This window comes from Perca flavescens, chromosome 3 (assembly GCF_004354835.1).
Source record: "Perca flavescens isolate YP-PL-M2 chromosome 3, PFLA_1.0, whole genome shotgun sequence".
NCBI lineage: Eukaryota > Metazoa > Chordata > Actinopteri > Perciformes > Percidae > Perca > Perca flavescens.
The window spans coordinates 32,047,422-32,067,391 of NC_041333.1; the positions used below are offsets into that span (position 1 = coordinate 32,047,422).

At 41.2% G+C, this 19,970-nt stretch overlaps 1 protein-coding gene across 5 annotated transcripts in view; it reads right to left on the reverse strand.

Moving 5' to 3' along the window:
• Window positions 1–3,236: 3,236 nt before the first annotated feature.
• The window catches only part of usp32 (ubiquitin specific peptidase 32), a 53,482-nt gene continuing 36,748 nt past the window's right edge, over window positions 3,237–19,970 (reverse strand). For 3 of the 5 annotated variants that reach the window (XM_028574368.1, XM_028574367.1, XM_028574365.1), the window contains exons 14-34: window positions 19,169–19,350; window positions 18,387–18,527; window positions 16,703–16,868; window positions 15,155–15,312; window positions 13,361–13,442; window positions 13,114–13,188; window positions 11,820–11,958; window positions 11,622–11,727; window positions 10,979–11,152; window positions 9,899–10,073; window positions 9,660–9,811; window positions 8,563–8,674; window positions 8,256–8,455; window positions 7,768–7,952; window positions 7,250–7,336; window positions 6,779–6,899; window positions 5,496–5,687; window positions 4,979–5,204; window positions 4,306–4,763; window positions 4,126–4,218; window positions 3,237–3,687 (exon numbers count right to left, since the gene is read on the reverse strand). In XM_028574368.1, coding sequence (XP_028430169.1) covers window positions 3,514–3,687; window positions 4,126–4,218; window positions 4,306–4,763; window positions 4,979–5,204; window positions 5,496–5,687; window positions 6,779–6,899; window positions 7,250–7,336; window positions 7,768–7,952; window positions 8,256–8,455; window positions 8,563–8,674; window positions 9,660–9,811; window positions 9,899–10,073; window positions 10,979–11,152; window positions 11,622–11,727; window positions 11,820–11,958; window positions 13,114–13,188; window positions 13,361–13,442; window positions 15,155–15,312; window positions 16,703–16,868; window positions 18,387–18,527; window positions 19,169–19,350 — 3,398 coding nt within the window. In that variant the 3' untranslated portion in view covers window positions 3,237–3,513. The remainder of the gene's footprint in view (window positions 3,688–4,125; window positions 4,219–4,305; window positions 4,764–4,978; window positions 5,205–5,495; window positions 5,688–6,778; window positions 6,900–7,249; window positions 7,337–7,767; window positions 7,953–8,255; window positions 8,456–8,562; window positions 8,675–9,659; window positions 9,812–9,898; window positions 10,074–10,978; window positions 11,153–11,621; window positions 11,728–11,819; window positions 11,959–13,113; window positions 13,189–13,360; window positions 13,443–15,154; window positions 15,313–16,702; window positions 16,869–18,386; window positions 18,528–19,168; window positions 19,351–19,970) is intronic. The other 2 variants (XM_028574366.1, XM_028574369.1) reach the window with 2 other exon arrangements.

Consider the following 19,970-nt stretch of genomic DNA (forward strand, 5'->3'; position numbering starts at 1 on the left):
ACACATATATATATACATATATATATATATACATATATATATATATACATATATATATACACATATATATATATACATATATATATATATATATATATATATATACATATATATATACATATATATATATATATATATATATATATATATATATATATATATATATATATATATATATATATATATATATATATATATATATATATATATATATACATATACACACATATATATACACACACATATATATATATATATATATACATATATATATATATATATATATATATATATATATATATATATATATATATATATATATATATATATATATATATATATATATATATATATATATATATATATATATATATATATATATATATATATATATACATATATATATATATATATATATATATATATATATATATATATATATATATATATATATATATATATATATATATATATATATATATATATATATATATATATATATATATATATATATATATATATATATATATATATATATATATATATATATATATATATATATATATATATATATATATATATATATATATATATATATATATATATATATATATATATATATATATATATATATATATATATATATATATATATATATATATAAAAATATATGTATGGTCTATATACACACACACCATACATATACAGTGCAGTATACCCACTATAATACATTAGACTACACCACTGCTTTGAGCCATGTGATGACGTTTCAAACGCCGACACCAACTGGACGTCGTCTACAGCTCGGTGGAAAGGCAGGAGGGCGGAGGATGAAAAGAGCTGAGCAAGAAAACATAAATAGCACTCATCTGTACAGTTCCATTTGTTCAACAAACGTACTCTGCAAAGGAATATAAAGTTTCATTCAATGACAGATATCTCTCCAAATACATCCATAATGACGCCTTGTCCTCATAAATACAGCAGCTAAAAAAAAAAGGGGTGAACACAGAGATTCCTCTCCTGTGATTTCGAAAGACAAAAGTGGGGGAACCGCCTGCTGTCCGTTCACAGTGATTGGACAGAGCCCCCCGCGGGAAGAGCTCCACACATGCTGCTACACAAAAGCTCTGCCACTCGACTCCACGCAGCAACACACGGGCGTGTTCATTTCAAACTAACCTCAACAGTCACATCAAGTAGCCAAACCTTCAGATAAAAGATACAAAAAAAAAAAAATAAAAAGAGGAAGAAACAGAATTTGGAATTTACATGAAACCAATATTTAGACTCAGCGCACAGAAAACAAATGAGAATCTAAACGTTAGGTTCAGTTGATGTGTGACGTTTTTACAGGTCTGACTACAGTCCAGACGCGTGCTGTACTGTAGCTAACAGATTCAACAGGCCGTGCTTCATTTTTTAAAGAAGAAATGGACAGTAAACTGAAACCGTGTGATATCAGTGGGTTTGTGAAGATATTTAGCCGGGTCCCATCTTGAAGATCAAGTTCACCACAATGTGCAGGGGAGCGCTCCATTAACGGCAGCTTTGAGACGTCTTAGGAGTGGCCTTTAAAAAGTCACTTAACACACCCTGAAAATGTGGTTTTCGGTGACCGTGGATTCACTTCACACCTTGCTGCAGTGATGTACAAGGGTTCTCCAGGACACCGTGACATCCCAGTCGGGTGTGGTTACAGGAGCCACCGGGCACACAGCAACGCGCGTGAAACGTCCAACCAGAGAGAGCAGTAAACGTCTGCTTTTCAGCCTGGTGTTAAAACGGGAACTCCGTGGATTTTACAAATCAAAGGGTTTTTCCAGGTGTTGGGGAGCACTAGTGCATATGGGGGGGGGGTCTTAAAATGTCCTCATGTGATCACTGTCACATGTCACTTGATTCAGCGTCAAATGGGGCTAAAGATTACGTCTGAAAAATGAAAAAAATAAAAAGAATCGGGGTGTGTGGAGTTAGAAAGAAGTGATCCTGTTAGACCTCCATAGCCGTTTAACTGCTACTAGCATAACACACCCGAATGTCTGATCGAATTATTAGCGCCGAGTTGCATTATGGGTAATGAAGGTATTGGTCGGTACTGAAAAGAAAGATGAATGTGTGACATAAAAAAAGATGACATCTCTGTGGTTTTTACTGGCCTTTGTGGGTCCGACAATGTTATATAGGAGTGCAAAGCTAAATCTTTAAATAATATGTTAAAATAACAGGTAAAAACATTTTCGGCCCAACTTTTTCTGGTTTCTTATTGGGGAGGATGTGGACATTAGTATTCCAGATCAGTTTGAATCTCAACAGTTGAGAATTGCAGCAGGTGAAATGTTGAAGATAAGCCCGATGCCTCCGGTGTAGCTTTGAGATTAATATCCATTTACAACCTGAAGCGGCTACTGAAGCCTACCTCAAGAAGAAAAGAAAAAAAAAATCACAACAATAAAATAACAACGCATTTGCAGAATCAAGAAAGTATTGAACATATACTGTATATTTCTCTTTAAGCCTTCTTTTGAGATCATGGCACCTGTCCTAAACCAACCCAGATTGATACTCAAGCTTTTTGAGTTTCAAAGAAAAAAAAAAAAAAATGCCAAATTGTATGTCCACATCAGGGCCTGTGTGTACCATGACTCCTACACTGGAAGGAAGCATTTTGTGTGTTATTAATAATACTGTCACAGACTTTTAGGGTACAGTTGGCCGACAGACTGCAGGAAGCGATGAGGTAGCATGTGACTTATATTTTCCCTAGTGACACTATCGCTAATAAAACCTTTCAGAACCTTTTTTTTTTTATTATTCTTTTTTTTTTTTTTTTAAAAGCTTGTCAAAGTATCCAATGAACTAGATACCAAATTTCAACATCATGTTGATCTGTGGCATCAACGCAGGTTCTTTAACTCTTGGGCCCCGTTTACACTTGGCATTTAAAAACTCAACCTGTATCCAATCATTGGCTTTGCCTGGACTTCATTCTATGGCGTCATCATTTTCCGACTTCAGGTAAGATATTCAGGCTCAGATAACATGATAACTCCAGGTGTAAATGTTTTTTTTTTTTTCTCATTTTGACATCACAAGTGATAAATGCACAAAAACAAAGCAACATCACTTCGTGACTTGGCCATACTGGCATACATTCAGAGATGCGTTAGTATGCAAGTATATGTTACATGTATGTTATGGCGAGGGTTGTTCACATGAGGGGAGGAAGGGGGAGGGAGGTGGGGGTGGGGGGGCTTTGTTTTGTCAGGCTCAGCAAAGTGCACCAGTTCAGTGCTTTTTCCAGGGCTTCATTGTTGTCTAAAATATGTTTGTGATCAAGTGTAGAAAGTGCTGCGACGCATCCCTAAAGACAGAGACCACAGTCCGACTCTAGTCATTAGCAGTTTGTCAGAATTCTTCCAAACGATCTGAACGTCTGGTGCTTCCTGCTCAGAGCAGCTAGGCAGGAGCAGAGAGCGGGTGTAGTGCTGGCTGATGGAAGCGGAGGTGCGATCACTGGAGGACACAGTATTTCTTGTAGTCGGACTCAAAGTCTTCATCCATGCTACTGGTGTCGGCCATCTTCTTGCCATCGATCTTTGGCAGAAACTGGGAGTAGTTGACTCCTTGCTGCTCGTAGAAGAGGATGTACGCCGAGTCAGCGTCGATCTCCTCAGAGTGCACTTCCTGGAGGACATTTTTTTTTTTTGTAAAACAAAGAGGGGATGTGATTGATCTTTTCATGTTGATTAACCTGTTATGAGTTGTTCAATTCTGGAAAACATAACAGGCAGATTTAAGATATGTGATTACTTAACTAACCTTTTGCTGCTCCGCCCTAAGTCTCGCCCCCTTTATTTCAAGGATCGATACTGTAAAAAAGCTAGATTTCCATGTCTTTTGTTTTTAATTATAAAGCAGACCGAAGTGCTACATAAATATAATAACGCTCAACCCACAGTGAAATGCGCATAGCCCGTATTCAGAAACTGTGACCTTAAACGAGCCGCCAGGACTTTCGTACGGTTGTGACGTCGCAGTTATCCACGGCAATAATCAAAATACAGTAATGAAAGCTATGCTATTAACTGTGGAAGTATAACATGAAGTGTCCTAACGCCTTACCTTACAGCTGCTGTCATTATAGCAGTACCATTTCTCATTGGGGTTTTTGGCATACGTCACATAGTGGCCTCCTCCCATGATTCCTGAATGACACTGACGAGATAAAGCAGAACAATATTTTAGACTTTTAGAAAAAGTGAAACTACTTGTGTGACGGTGATGTTGATGTGTGATACTTACTGATATTGCATAGAGGTTGTAGACGGCGTCCAGACACATGTTGTCACTGTGCTGGAGCAGCGAGTTGTCAGGGTCCACGCTGCTCTCTGTGCTGCAGTCCGAGCTCAGCCCGTTGCTGTCACCGTTCACCAGGACCACGTCACAGAGGCTGCTGGACACCTCACTACCGCACGATGCCTCTGACGCGATCACTTCTCCTGATCCAGGAAGGCTTGGTTCTTCTGCCTCTGCTGTGCTCCCCTCTGTGTCTGGCTGTGGCGCACCGTCCCGAGGCTCAGCCTCAGGATTAGCAGCTCCATCCAGGTTCTCCTTGCTGTTAGAGAGGCGGTGTCTGCTGCCCAGCTGGGGCAGGCGTAGCCGGCCTGGCCTGCGGCCTACGCTGCCGGTCTTTGGGCTGCCAGAAGGGCTGCTGGTCCGGCTGAGAGAAGGCGCTGACTTCCTGCTAGAGGCAGGGGAGGCTGTTGGGGAAACCACAGAGTTAAATACACGCCCTCTGCCATTGGGCCATTAGCTGCTCTGCTTATTTATACTTCCGTCTATTTAGTTTCACAAGCTGTCATGCTGTTAAACATCAGAACAAAAGAAAAAAAAATGCATATGTCTCTTTAAAAATGTAATTTTGCATGATTGGCTTGCAATAACTAAATATCAGACTTAAATCAACATGTGGAACCTTTGGGGAGGTTGCAGAAGCCAGCGGGGGCAGAGATGGAGGACAGGTTGTCCTCTCCGACCCTCAGCAGATCCTCGCTCTTACTGCGATACGGAAGGCAGTGCTGCTCCAGGTCTCTGGGAGCCAGGAAGGCGCTGGGGTCAAAACTCTCCCTCGGGAACTTGACAATCTTCTGGGATTTGATCCAACGACCATTTACAAACTGGAAGCGCTTCAGGTGCACAATCTGAAGAAGAAAACGCACATACTGGGTTGTCCTTCAACTAGTTTCAATACAAACAGTAAATACTACTGAAAACTACAACATGAGGAGCACCACAATACTTAATTAAGAATGGTTTGACACATATTTTGCCTTTAACAAATATTGCCCCCCCCTCGCGATTTGGATATTGCACTAGTCCATATTCCGATTTTGGTAAAATTGCGATTAATTGTGCAGCCCTATTGAAAACCACATGTAGAGTCCTACAGCCAGAGCTCAGGTCTGACACGGACTTAGAAGTGTTCCACTGACCAGCATGGGCGGCAGCCTCCAGAGGTCCAGCTTCTTAGTGGCCAGCCGGTGAGTCTTGCACTTGGAGCAGTAGTAGAGCTCGTCCTCACCCAGCTCTTCCTCGCTGGTGAAGGCCTTCAGACAGCTGTCCAAGCTGATGGGCTCAGCCTGGGCCCGACGGGACTGCTGCACACTGCAGTGCTCTTCCACAATCTGCAGGGAGACCATGATGGTGAGGATACTGAACAGGGTGAGGATGAAATCACGCTATTCTGCTTTTCTTTTTTGATTATTTTTTTGGGGGCTTTTCCTTTATTAGATAGTGACAGTGGATAGACAGGAAAGTGGGGGGAGAGAGAGGGGATGACGAGCATTGACTCTGGAACATGATGTCTTTCAAGGTAAAGCCAAGCAATTTCTTCGATTTTTGGCATCTAACTATGTGTAGTTTTCTAAATGTTGTATGTGAGTACTGTTTTTAAACCTGATCTTACTGCTAACTAACCTGTTTCAACACAAAATACAGCTGAAGCAGCATTTTTTGTTTTTTTACAAATACCCACATGTACCACCATTCTTATAGTATTTATCTTTACTTGAGCACACTTTCACAAACCAGCTGAAGTAACACTATAACCTTAATGGCACAGCGTACAGGTCCCAGAATCCTGGACTCTTTATTGGATCTCACTCTGAAGCTGAATGAACTGAGCATTAAGCAGCTCACTGGTAATTTTGTGTGGTCAACTTTAGAACTAAAGCAGATTCTGTTTAGCAGATTTACTTATCTTGGCTGGCTCTTATCTCAAAACGTACACGATTTTGCAAGACTTTATCATTGTGGACCAAAGCGATAAATTCATAAACTGCTGGAAAAGTCTGGAAACAAAGTAGGACGCAGAGCAGTGAAACTCACTCAGCAGGCCTCACTCTGAGAGATCTTCAGTAGAAGGCTCACTCTCATCTCTTACATATTGACAAGATTATTTTAAGAGTTTTTTTAATTTATTTTTTACAATTATCAACTACAGTACAGAGGGCATACAAATGAAAGTGGTGCTATTGACAGACTGACATTATAAAGATGGAAAGAAAAACTGTGCCAAACAACATGTTGTTTTAAGGATGTAACCACTGCCTTTGCATTTCTCTTCATGATGGGAGAAGAGAGCGTCAAGGTGAATGGCTAATAATTAACAGTGTAACCATTGGAAAAGAAAAAGCTACACACTCATAGCTAGAAAAGAAAAGAAATTTAATTAAAGAAAACAACATGCAATTTGATATTTAAGTCTGTGTTTTACCCTCTCCTGGGAGGTCTGGTAGCGGAGATGCAGGGCAGTGGGGTCCCAGTCCACAGCTATATAAGCATTTCCCACAGAGGCTCTGTCCTCTGTACACTCTATTGTACAGCCTCGGCAGAACCTGGAAACACACAGACAGACACAGGTAAAGCTGCAGTACATACACATGTTCACGGGCAGGCAACTTGCAAACTTGGAAGCCATATATTATGAACATTCCTAGCTAAAAAAAAACAAATATGCATCACTCTACATCTCATTTTCAGTCGTGCTTTGTTCATTTGTTTCTGAGGTTAATTTGATCATTCTGATCAATTGTTGTGCTTTTTATAGAACAGCTTATGACCAAAATCACCATACATATAGTATACATCATACGTAAATCTAGATGTCTCGTCACCACCAGATACATTACTCCCTAATTTTTGTGTATATGAAATACTCTGTACCATACAGGTAGGTATGTCTTACCTGTACCAAGGACACCAGGCACAGGAGTTGCCATCCTTACCCACAACCCGTAAAGTAAAGGGGTACTGGTAGCCCATACTGTCATCACTGCAGAAAAGGAAGGAGAAAAAAAGAACATTCAGTGTGGATATGTTTTTGACACTCGACTTGCTCACAACGTTGTTCACCGTTTTAGTCTTATAACAAGGCACTCTTGGCAGTTAGTTATTCCTTGAGGTAATTACACTAAACAAAGGAGCGGAAATGGATCAGGCTTTAGATAGCGGATACCGATGAGCCCTGATCTTGATAGTGCATATCTGCTCAGGACATTCCTAATCATCTTCACTTCAGATCTAAAAAAGACAAAAGACACTTTCTTCTTGGTAAAGATACTCGCATTGCATTGTGGTGTTTTTAGCTTAGATTAGCACAAAGAGTGGAAGCGGGGGATAACTGCTAACCTAAATGTAGCTCCGTCAACAGCGGAAAAATTCACAAAAAATATGTTGGTAGAAAGGAGAAGAGCGAAGGCCTACCAGTCCTGGGCGTGGTTGCTGGCTTCCTGTGGAGGCAGTGGGCTGGCCAGTCGGGACACTTGGATCCAAACGGCATCATACAGATCCTTCTTACTGGTGTGGACAGTGCAGGGAACTATGAGCGGCATGCCGAACAGACTGGGCCGGTTCTTCTGAGAGGACAGGAAGTACAGCTCCATACGCATCTGAAGGGACAACACAAACATTTAAGTTTCACTAACAGCTGGGACACAGTCAGGCACGTCATTTCTTTTGGCTAACTATTGCCTATAGAGCGACTACAACTAACTGCTGGATGATACGTGATGTAAAGAAATGATTTTGTAACATGAATAATTCGGCAGAAATACATTATTTAAACAGCATTCATCACATTATTTAAACAGCATTCATCACATTATTTAAACAGCATTCATCAATTCAATTCAGTCAATGGTAAAATATTGTACCGTACAATACAACACACTGCTTTTGTATCGAGTTCTCACCATCTTTCTGTGCATGGCGATGATGTAGCCAATGAAGGGACTCTCCTGCACCGGTGTGATGTGTCCGTTGGCGACCCCGTTGTCCAGGGGCGAATCCGGGTTACAAGACAGCATGGTGCTGGGCCCACCGTTGGGGATGAGGACGGTCTTATTGCCCAGGTCCCCATTGGCAGCCGAGCCGTTGGCTATTGGGGTGATGTCTAATGAAGGGGGAGAGCGAAGGAGATGACAAAATGGACAAACTGTGGATTCAGACAGATCCATGCTGACAAGAGTGCAAAGACAACGCGTGAGTGAACAGGTTTACCAGTCAGTGTGGGTGAGCTCAGTGACGTTGGTGAACCTGGCACCGGGATCTCAAATGCACACAGGAAGCCGTTAACAGACAGACGGACCTTGTGGTTGTCCTGAGGAAAGTTCTAAACACGAAGAGTTGAGACATCAGACTGCAGCACTTCACAGTAGTACAGTAACAGAGAGCACTGCATGTATAATATGTAGCAACAGACATTATAAAGGTTAAAACACACGGTTGTGAGAAGTGCCTCATCTCCTTCATTCTCCCAAATTACAAAAAACACTATGTACCTGTAGTGGCATCTAGCCATGCAGACAGTTTTGAGGTTTTAAAGGTCCCATGACATGGTGCTGGGGGGGGCAAGGTGGAGAGTGGGGTGGTCTTGACAAACTGCCACTTTGCTCGCTTGAAAGCCATGATGTCTCTCTCTTTCTCATGGGTGGGCCAAATTCTCTGGGTGGGCAAAGCAGAGAAAGGGGAGGTAACCTTGCTCCTTATGAGGTCATAAGGAGCAAGGTTACCTCCCCTTTCTCTGCTTTCCAGATTGGCCCATCTGAGCTTTTATTTTCTCAAAGGCAGAACAGGATACCCAGGGCTCGGTTTACACCTATCACCATTTCTAGCCACTGGGGGACCATAGGCAGGCTGGGGGGACGCATATTAATGTTAAAAAACCTCAAAGTGAAATTTTCATGCCATGGGACCTTTAAGACAACTGTTCTGATATGTTGTTAGACTTTTTGGTAACACTTTATTTGTATTGTAATACTTTATACTGTCACAAACACATGACACTGTCATGACAAAAATCTAAAGAAGCTTTTTTACTAAAAGAAGCTTTTTTACTAAAAGAAGCTTTATGTCATAAACATTTATGACTTCTTTATATTGTTTATGACACGTTCACGACAGTGTAATTTCACTCTTATGTAGATACCTTCAAGTAAAGTGTAACCAACTTTTTTGTATTGAGTAAACTGAGCCTTTAAATTGATATCTAACCGAGTTAGACACAAAGAATGATGTTGCCTCTTTCCCTCTGTGTTACCGGTTCAACTTTGTGCGAGACGAGGCCTGCAGTGTGAACAATGGAACAGTCTCAGTACCTTGATGTTGGAGGTATGGACTTCAGCCAGGAGGATCTGCTCAGGCTTCAGACTGCACAGTTCACTCAGCTGTTTCTTCAGCCCTGTGTACTTTTCATCCATATTCAACCGCAGGCCGTAGCGCACAGGTGTGGAGCCATCCAGTTTAATGACTACAAACAACAAACGTGATTTAGTTTTTGTCGTTTGAAAAAAAAAAAATGAATCCATTTTCAGAATCTGTCCTCCAGACTTCTCACCAGTGATCTCCAGATGCATGGAGCTGTCCATGGGCAGGGGCAGAGACAGGAAGTTGAAGGGGTCAAAGCGAGCGCTGATGTGTCCGCAGGTCTTACACTTCACCTGGGACTTGAGCTGACCGTGAAACAGATCCACCACGATGGAGCGGTTCCTACGCAGGTGGTTCTCCCATGCCTTCAGGGTGGAGGAGCATTAACACACAGACACAGACAGAATGGTAAGATCACATACACCAATACTCCCTCAGGACATACAGAAAACAAACAGAAAATCATTACAAATTTTTTGTATTATTAATTTCTGTGGGTCATCCTGATTAGGTACCAGGAAGTACATCAAATAAGGGTGAAACAACAACAATGAAAACTTTCATCAAAATCAGAGTTTCATCAGAATCTCATCTCTACTTTTACATACTATGCTTCCCTCAATACTTATTGATCATACCGACCCACCCCTACCAACCCACCTCCCTTACCCCAACCCACCCTACCATCCGCCCACCTCTCCCACTTACCCACCCACCCCAACACATTACCAATTTAAAGGAGAGCTTAGCTGATGGGCTGACTGGTATTGACTGCTCTCTTTTCCTAATCCTTTGACTCTCAGAATGAAAAGCAGAGGCTGTGACAGCTTATTACCTCAACATCCCTCAAAGGAGGGGAGGGCTCAGCTCTCAGTTGAAACTGTACCATTAATGGTTCAGAGAGGCCTGATGCTCAAGTCATAACTGGCCTATTCCCCCTCTTTGGCCTTTACACTATTTAATTATCTCTCCTGCAACTGAATTCATCTATATATCTAGCCAACCAGTAAAGTTGCTGCCCGGACTGCTGAACAATGAGCTGAAACTCACTAGTAAAGTAAAGCCAAGGGAACAACTTCACGACTTTGTGTGTAATCACTCTTGCAGGAAAAGTTTGCTTTGCATTTGCACACCATAAGACAGCTGCGTTCTTACTATGAATTCCAAGCAGATTTATATTTATCTGTCCAAACTATTATGCCAGAGCGGGAGAAGTAGTTAGCATTTTATATGTAGACAATATTATTTGAACAGCAGCATGATCTCTGACCTCAGAGGCCACCTCCCAGTCAGGCCGGCCATCGCTGTCCTTCAGCTCCACGTAGGGTTTCTCATGGACTCTGTTGAGATCTTCATGGAGACCATCCAGTAGGAAGGCTAGCAGCTCCTGGGAGTCCTGCTGCTGGAAGCCATTAAAGCGTGGGGCATACTTTGCTATTGTCCACTGGAGAAGAAGTAATGACATCATAGAAGTCACACTAAAAGTCCTCCTGTAGCACTTTAACAAGTTTAGACACAGTGCACAAACACAAAGATTGTGATGCAGCTTGCAGAAAGGTGAAGAGTTATGTATCAAAAATGACAATACCTGACCCGACCTGTAAACCACTAAGAATAAAGAAAGCTACTGCACACTGAGGGCCAGATGTACTAACGCTTTTGCACACACTTTAGGCATATTTGTTTCGCAACGTGCGCGTAAAAGCATGGCGAGGTATGTACAAACAGGCCGCACTGAGGTAAAAGCGCAGACTGCCTGTCGCGGGAACTGAAAATGGTAAATTGCGCTTTTCTGTGTCATGCGTATATGCATTCAAGGGAGGGGCAAGGGGAAATGGGGAGTTTTCCATAAAGAGATGGGAGGGGAAGCGTCTTTAACATTTCACGTGTCAGACAGTGATGCAAATGCTTACCCTGAGTTTGAGTGGAGCCACGTTCTTCTGTGTCCCGCTCCATAGCTCCATCACCAGGTCACCATAACACTTGGCCATGTGACCTCGCATCCCGATGGGGTTGGTTCTGTAAATGCGCCAACATGAGCCAGTGAAAATGAGAAGTTCAGGAGAATGGTGGAAAGATTTATACCGAAGTGATACACTTTAAAAAGGCACCTGTTAAGCTCATAGAGGTGTCTTCCTGAGATGAAGTAGTCTGTGAGAGGCTTGGTGTTGCTCACACACTGGATACTGGAGTTCATGAAGCAGGTGTTGCCAAGGTTACTGAGGCCAGTGGCTCCTTTCTCTGTGGGAACTGGGATGGAAAACATGGACATACTGGTCAGATTTAAAGCAAAATGCTTTCTTTACTGACCGAAACCAATGACTTAATAATATCTTTTACTATTGCACATATGAGAAACTGTTAAAATTACTGTTCAGCGTGACCGCTAGATGCCAGAGTTTATGGACTCTATCTTACACTCGGCACAAAGCGGCACACAGCTGTCATTGCTAGTTTCAGACCGACGCAGTTGTTTCATGCCCAGCGCCCATGTTGTGTAAGTAGCAAATACTAAGTACATTTGGGGTTTTTGTTTTAAAATGTGCTTTGGTCTTAGGGTTTAAAAGGTACACGCCGACTTATTGGGACTTTAGCTTATTCACCGTATCCCCCCCGAGTTAGACAAGTCCATACATACCCTTCTCATCTCTGTGCATGTCGTAACTCTGTCTGAAGGCCCCACCGCTAGCCTGGTTTAGCCCAGATCCTGGAGGTAACCGGCTCCATCTAGCCTACTGCTCCCAATAATTGAAAAAATAACGCCAACATTTTCCTATTTACATGTTGTGATTTGTATAGTCACAGCGTGAGGGATACGGTGAATAAGCCCCACAGAAAAGTCCCAATAAGTCGGCATGTTCCTTTAAAGGTTTACAGATTAGTGATAGGTTTGGATTGCGGTTGAGTTTATCCATTCTGATTAATAGCGGATGTGTTGCAGGAAATAATACATCATTAATGAGGAAAATATGAATGACACTCTCTATACATGGCAGAGAGGAGAGCAGAGGAATACAGTTTTTTAGTTTTGCTGCTTAAATGTCCCACGATATTTGCTGCAGTAACATTACCGCGCATGGAAACGTTTACAATTAACGAAAGCAGCCTCTCAAATATCAAAGTATTGCAATTAAATTCCACAGATTACATTTAAATCATTAGATGTTGTTGTAGGCTCTTATGTTTTGACAATAATTCTCTCCCATTTGCCTCCCACTATTATGCTACAAAGAGTACATGTGCAATTACTGAAAGATTTCCCTTAAAATGTAATATTTGCCTAATAGAGCACTGTTTCTATCCCACCAATTAGAGCATCTTTTTTCCAAGACAATACCTGACGGAAACTACCAATCTGCCCATTTACAAATGTACAATAAGCTCATCCAGTGTCTTCCAGCTTACCTTTGTGTCTGTCCATCTTACTACTGTTGGCAATGAAAGACATTTCCTCAGGCCAGCTCATGTCTTTGTTCCTGACTGTAGAGGAAGAAAGGGATTTCTGTGATTAAACCAGTTCACTCAGACTTCCATGTGCCATTATTTAGAATCACTTGGTATCAATGAAATTATCTGTTGATATTACACTTTATCAGTCTGAAGAGAGTTTTGTTAATTCTGGAAAGAAATGTAAGAAGCAAGTACTTCAGACCTTCAATAACTAGCTGCTGCTCATCATAGATCTTCAGGCTTTCCAGTGTGTGATCTTCATCGTCCAGGAGGGTGAGGTAGTTCTATGGGACAGAGAGAGGAGAGAACATGCTGAAACCACGAGGAGTAACTTTTGATTTATTAGGACTATGGAATTATTACCTTGTTGTTCTTTCTTCTGCATCGGTTCATTTTAAAAAGGTACCATCCATACCATAATAACCTGATAGGGGACCTTAACTTAATTAAACATAGATCATTTTTAGAAATATGCAGCATGAAACTAGAAAACTGAAATTATGAAGGTCTTGGATCTAGACTTTTTGACTCTTTTTAAGATTCAGCCTCACACTAAGATAATAATACATGCCCCACCTTAACAGCCCCCAGCTGATATTGTGCCTTGGTGGTATATATTCCCTAATACATTTTCAGTTAAATTAGCACACACACAATATGACTATTTGGAGCCCCTGTGGTTTGCCTGCTTTGAATTATGAATTTAACTGTTGGCAACAAGCTGGCCTTTAATCGTGAATAGTGATGCAGGTATTTTTGGACTCAAGTTGTCACTAGCTCATTGATCTTTAAAGCTGTAACCTTTTATGACAGGTATTATGTTTCTTGCATAAAATGTGGTTGGACATGTGTCAAACAGCATTTAAAGCCTTGGCTGGATAATCAACTGATTAAAACAGGCTATCGTCCCAGCGCCCTTGATCTCCAGAGGCCCCAAAGGCCCCAGGTTTCACAACAAGTTTTAGGTCATTTGAACAATTTGTTTGTTTGGGAGTTTGCACCACAAAAGTACATTATTAACTGGGTCCTACAGTGTGCATTACCATGTAATCTTATGGTCCTGTCTTGTAGAGGGACCCTGTGTTAATTATCTTGCTTTATAATGTGCTCACATTGTTCATTTCATTTCAAAACAAAGTTGTGACATACAGGAAACCTGGGACCATGTTGTAGGTGAAAACATTAGTTTTCAGTGCTACAGTGAACCTCCTGCCAACATTATCCACTACCTTCATCGTTATGAAGTATTGTGTCATATACTGGCTAGGGCTGCACATTATATTGTTCTTTTTTTTTTTCTTTTTTTTTTTAATCGTCATCGCAATATCAACTGGCGCAATGTACATATTGCAAAAGACTGCGACATAACGCGAAAGACACTCAGACATTTTTTATGTTAGCTTTTTAAGATTATTTTTTGAGGCATTTCCTTTTATTCGATAGTGACAGTGTATAGACAGGAAAGTGGGGAGAGAGAGAGAGAGAGAGAGAGAGAGAGAGAGAGGGGATGACACGCAGCAAAGGGCTGCAGGTCGGATTCGAACCCGGGCCACTGCAAAGGACTCAAGGGCCGCACGCTCTACTGGGTGAGCTAGAGGCCGCCCCATTTTTTATGTTAGTTGAAAGAAAATATCAGTAGAAAACGGCCCTTTAAAATGTAATGGTCATTCTTTTTTTTAGTGCTGCCTGTTATATTCAATTAAATGTTTAATTTGTTCAATAAAAGAATGTTGGAAATTATTTCCTTTTGTTTGTTTTAAATTCAACAAGCAATTTGTTGTATTTTAGCGGAATACTGAAAGCAGCAGAAATGCACAACTGAGTACACTTTAATATCTTTGTTTATCGCAAGTAATATCGTTATCGCGATATTCAGCGTTATCGCATATTTTCCTCATATCGTACAGTCCTAATACTGGCTTACCAATATGTGATATTTCATAAAAGCCAAATGTATAAAAGTAATGGCGGCTCTTGAGGCAGCTTTGGGTCCCACCTCACTGTTGTAGAGCCAGAGTCTCATGTCCTCCTCCTTGATGCGGAGTCTCTGGGACAGGTAGAGGTGGATGTCCTTGATGGTGGACATGCGGCTGAAGCAACCTGTGTAGGCCAACATCCTCTTCAGAGGAGCGTTGGGGGATGGCACGTTACCTGCTAAGGTGCACAAATAAGACAGGACTTCAACTGTGATTGAGAAGCCCTTGTGTGTTCAAGCTCACAGATGCAAAAAAATTATCGATTCCGACAACAGCATTCTGGGGACTGAGGATTAGTTGTAAGAAAGCAGCAAGAAAGGTTGTTTTTTTTTGTCAATCAGCGCAGACTTAATTGGTCAATCAACTTAGTGGAATTAGTGGACTCAGATTGGATTAAATCAAAGACAAACCAATCAATATCAGTCTTGTTTTTTTTTTTTTTTTTTTTTAAATATAAGTATACACATTGAAAAGCTTTACTTAACTGATATTGACTTCAACATTAATTAAACTAGTGATTTTAATATTAGATTTTTAAATGTTTTTTTTAATTTTTCCATCTACACAGCTTTGCTATTCAATTCTGCCACTGAATGAACCATCCGCAACACTTATTTGAGTGCTCTACTATTGCCTCAGGCTGTCAGGAAGACATAATGTGGAATATGATGCAAAATTAGATCAATTTGAGATATTTAGCCACATGCCTGAGAGAGGGTCTTAATGTCCAGCAATGACAAGCCGCTGCTCAGACAGATTATGAATCATGATAGAAGCCCAAGCTCCGCTGGGGACTCAGGTCTGCCCTGTGGCCTGAAACCTGATCTGTTGACTTGATTTGCACCAGCGCTCTCATGCTGAGTGCTGATGCCATCCCCAACCTGATTACCCAGGAGCAACTGGGTACATCTCCACTTTATGCTTTGTCATATGCTTTCTTTTTGCAGTGAGGCTATTTCAGTTGATACTTGTCCATTTTATCCATTTAGATATCATGCAAGGGGATAAACACTGGAGTGAAATCTAGCTTCAATTATTGTGAGTAAGTGGGTCTGTATGTAAGATTTCTATCGTGAGTACATTGGACCTGAATTGCCTTAAGTGGAAGTGACTGTAATTAAAGTAATTGATATGGTACAGCATACTGTCATCAACCTACATATACCAGAGTGTCAGTCGACACTGATAATACTGAGGCAGATTCAAAATTTGGTCAGTTTTCAGGTGTTCAAAAAGACGTACAATTTAAAAGTTGCTATGATTTGTATTGTTTTTATGATTTATAATACTTAATAATGCAGATGAGTGTAGAACACTAGGAACAAGTGTTGTCAAAACTAATGCTTGAACGGCAAGGTCTGTGAAGATGGAAAAGATTTGAATTATGCAACTTTTAGAGTGATCAGCAGTCTTGCCCCTTCACAGATCATTGGTTTTGTCCACTGCCCACTTCAGAGAACTGCCAGGGCTGGATCAGTCCACTCCAGGATGATTAAAAGGGGGATGCGGGTAGGTCAATGAAGCATTTTTCGACGGCTTGCTCTGGTCTTGCTGCAGGCTTACGTTACCTCTTGGTAGGGGTAAATACGGTGGGAACATTCGCAGGCTGGTCATACCCATATTGACCCAGATGTTGGACTGGGGGGAGCGCGTGGCCGGCTGCTGGCGGAGGAAGAGGAGGTAGCGCGGGAAGAGCTCCAGCTCTGCTTGGCCTGTCTTGCTCTCCAGGATAACCTGCAGGTGTGGAAGGGATTGTTTTTTTACTTTTCATGTATGGAAACCACTGAGTGCATTGATCAGTCTGTCAAAATGTCATCAGTTGTTGTGATCACTACGTTTCACTCTCTTTTACACGAGGAACTACTAATCTATATGTAGGACACAAACATCTTCACTTTCTGATCCATCAGGGGAAATACCCACACTCTCGTGCAAACATGTGTTACCATGGTTATTAAATGATGTTCCATAATAACTATAAGAATTGCTTAAGAGATTGCTTCCTTGACAGTTCCCCCAATGCATGCACTGATTGTGCACCACAGTTTAGTTGCAGCCGGATTGAGAGCCACCTTTTCAAGCAGAACCTGTGCAGTTGTTTAGTCTGCTACAGACTTCAAATTACAGATTTAACACAGGCCTACACAAACCACAACAAACCTGACACACCAGAGGTTGTTTGTACCTCACTGAATAGTCCAGGTGTGAAAAGCACCTTAAGGTGCTGTGAAAGGCATCCAAACGTGAGCATTTTTGGTGATGTTTAGCTGTTAAGCCAATTTTTTGAGACATGAGTAGATTTGGCGGCCTGAAGATAGAAAGACAGACAGATTTTTATTGATCCCAAAAAATGGGAAATAACTGAAGGCAGCAACTTGAGCAGTGTGTCTTGGTTGGGTGGCACTACTCTCTATATAGACAAATAAATGGCTCATCTCATTATTAATCGCTTATTTTTAAACTGAGCTGTTCTTCAGATTATAATGCAGGGGCAAATACAAATACTGGCATCTGACTGTGACCAGTTTCAAATCACTGCATATAGCCCAAATTCATATTAAGGGTCCAGAGCATCCATTAGAGTCATTTACACTGTCAAAATTATTTTTATTAAGGTTTAAAGGCAAAAACAATATTTACTGTTTTCATCTTATGGTGCACGTCCGCTTAACAATACAATAAAAACAGTATATATTGTTTTTGCCTCAAAATAGATGATAGAAGATAAGCAACTTTATTCTAGTCAAAGCAAATCTCAAGTTAATTCATAAAATTTAAAAGCAAATTGCAAAAGTCAGTTGCAAGTCCTTCAGGTCTCTGAATGCTGGCAAATAGGTTTTGTTTGTGCGTGTGTGTATGTGTGTGTAATAATAACAACAATAGAGTGAAAAAATGTTCTTCCTTGTTCTCAATTTACAGAGCGACTTCCTGGTTCAACTCAAACCTATTGCGCAATGATGGATAATTACTGATATTGCCCTTACTTTTAGTTTTAGTTCAAAATAAGGTTGTTTACAACCATGTCTGATTGCCTGTCCATGTGTGTTTCTTGCCATGTTGGATTTTGTTGAAAGATTTTTCAAAAGTAAGACCTTAGTCGTAATAATCCTTTAAGTCTGACTTGTTCAAGTCTGACAGCTCTGCTCTTAAAAGTATACTGTGATGTTAATACTGACCAGTTGCATCACAGTGTTAGTGAGGTTCATCAGCTGTTGAATGCGTATGTGTATATTTCAGACTGTATTCACTCACCGGTCGAGGCAGGCTGAGGTTGGCACCGTACCAATGGTAGAGTGCCCGCCACACCGGCTCAGGCACCGTCTCAAAGTCTCTACCAGGCACCAGCTGCAAGGAGCGCTTCAGCCTGCCACCCTCCATGGTTAACGTAGGGGCCTGCAGGGGCACAGCACAGACATCAGCATTTAAATACGTGCACAAAAGACCCTATTCTGCCTACTTGAATTACAGATAATAGACAGAGACGGTGCCCTAATGCTATGTACAGAATGGCATCCTGCTATCATTACAGCATAATGCAGAGATAAGACAAAGGAAAAAAGAAGCACCATCTGGTCCCTGAGAGCCTTTGCCAACAGAGGAGGCGTGCCTCCTAATTAGGAATCTCAGATCATTTCTTCTGTCAAACCAAAGAAGAAGCTGGCAAAACATATTCCTCTCCTACACGGTGTTCTGATGTAACCACCAGGATGTTAAGATTATAACTGAAACTGAAATATCTTTTCATCCACAAATATAACACAAAAGATTCTCTTTTACAGAATGAAAATGTGTACGCTGAAGCTACAGCTTATTACTACAGCTTATTGACTCTGTATTGCTCATAAACAAAACAAACTGAGCAACACACACACACACACACACACACACACACACACACACACACACACACACACACACACACACACACACACACACACACACACACACACACACACACACACACACACACACACACACACACACACACACACACACACACACACACACACAGAGAGAGAGAGAGAGATCCTTGCCTTCATGGGGTCGGTATTGACTAGAGACTGGTTGTCGATGGCTCCAGGTCTTTGTGCAGCCAGCTGGGAGGGGAGATGGCCGTTGGCTCCAGAAAAACACTGATTGTTGTTGTCCGATACATTGGGCTGACGGGCAAAACAGCTCTCTGTAGCAGAGGGAGCTACCTGTGGGCTCAGGGCTGCTGGGTCAGAAGGCATACACAGGGAGGGAAAAAAAACAGAAATCACACAGAAACACAAACAGAAAGTGTTAAAATTCAATCTATAGTCAAGTTGGGATGTTTTTATTCAAGTTGACTCATGTGTTTTCTAGGAGTGTGAACTGTGTAAAGATGCCAGTTCAAATGCTCCAAATAAATACAATGATAATACATGTTTTGTATGTATAGTACAACTAGCCTTGCATTACTAGAGATCACCACAGCGCTGTGTCAGCTCTGTAGTATCGCCTAGCTGCACAAGTTAATATTCTGGTATAGGGAAAAAATTGCTCCAGGTTGTTTGTATTTCTTCTAATTAATCACAATGATCTTGGGCAGCGCTAACCTTAGATGCCAGCAACAGTGCTCTTGCAAAATAGATAGCGGAGACAGTGGAAGGTGAGGAGAATGCCTGACATCCGCCGCGTCAGGCTTTACACGCACTGTACATCCGGTAAACCAGACTAATGTAAAACTGAATGACAGTCCACAGTCAATAATTCTATCCGTGGAGCTTAAGTAAGCTGTGTTGCTAACCCATTTGCATCTTGGTTGGTGGATTTCGGAAGACAGACCTCTCATGTCTTTCAATTAAGGATGTC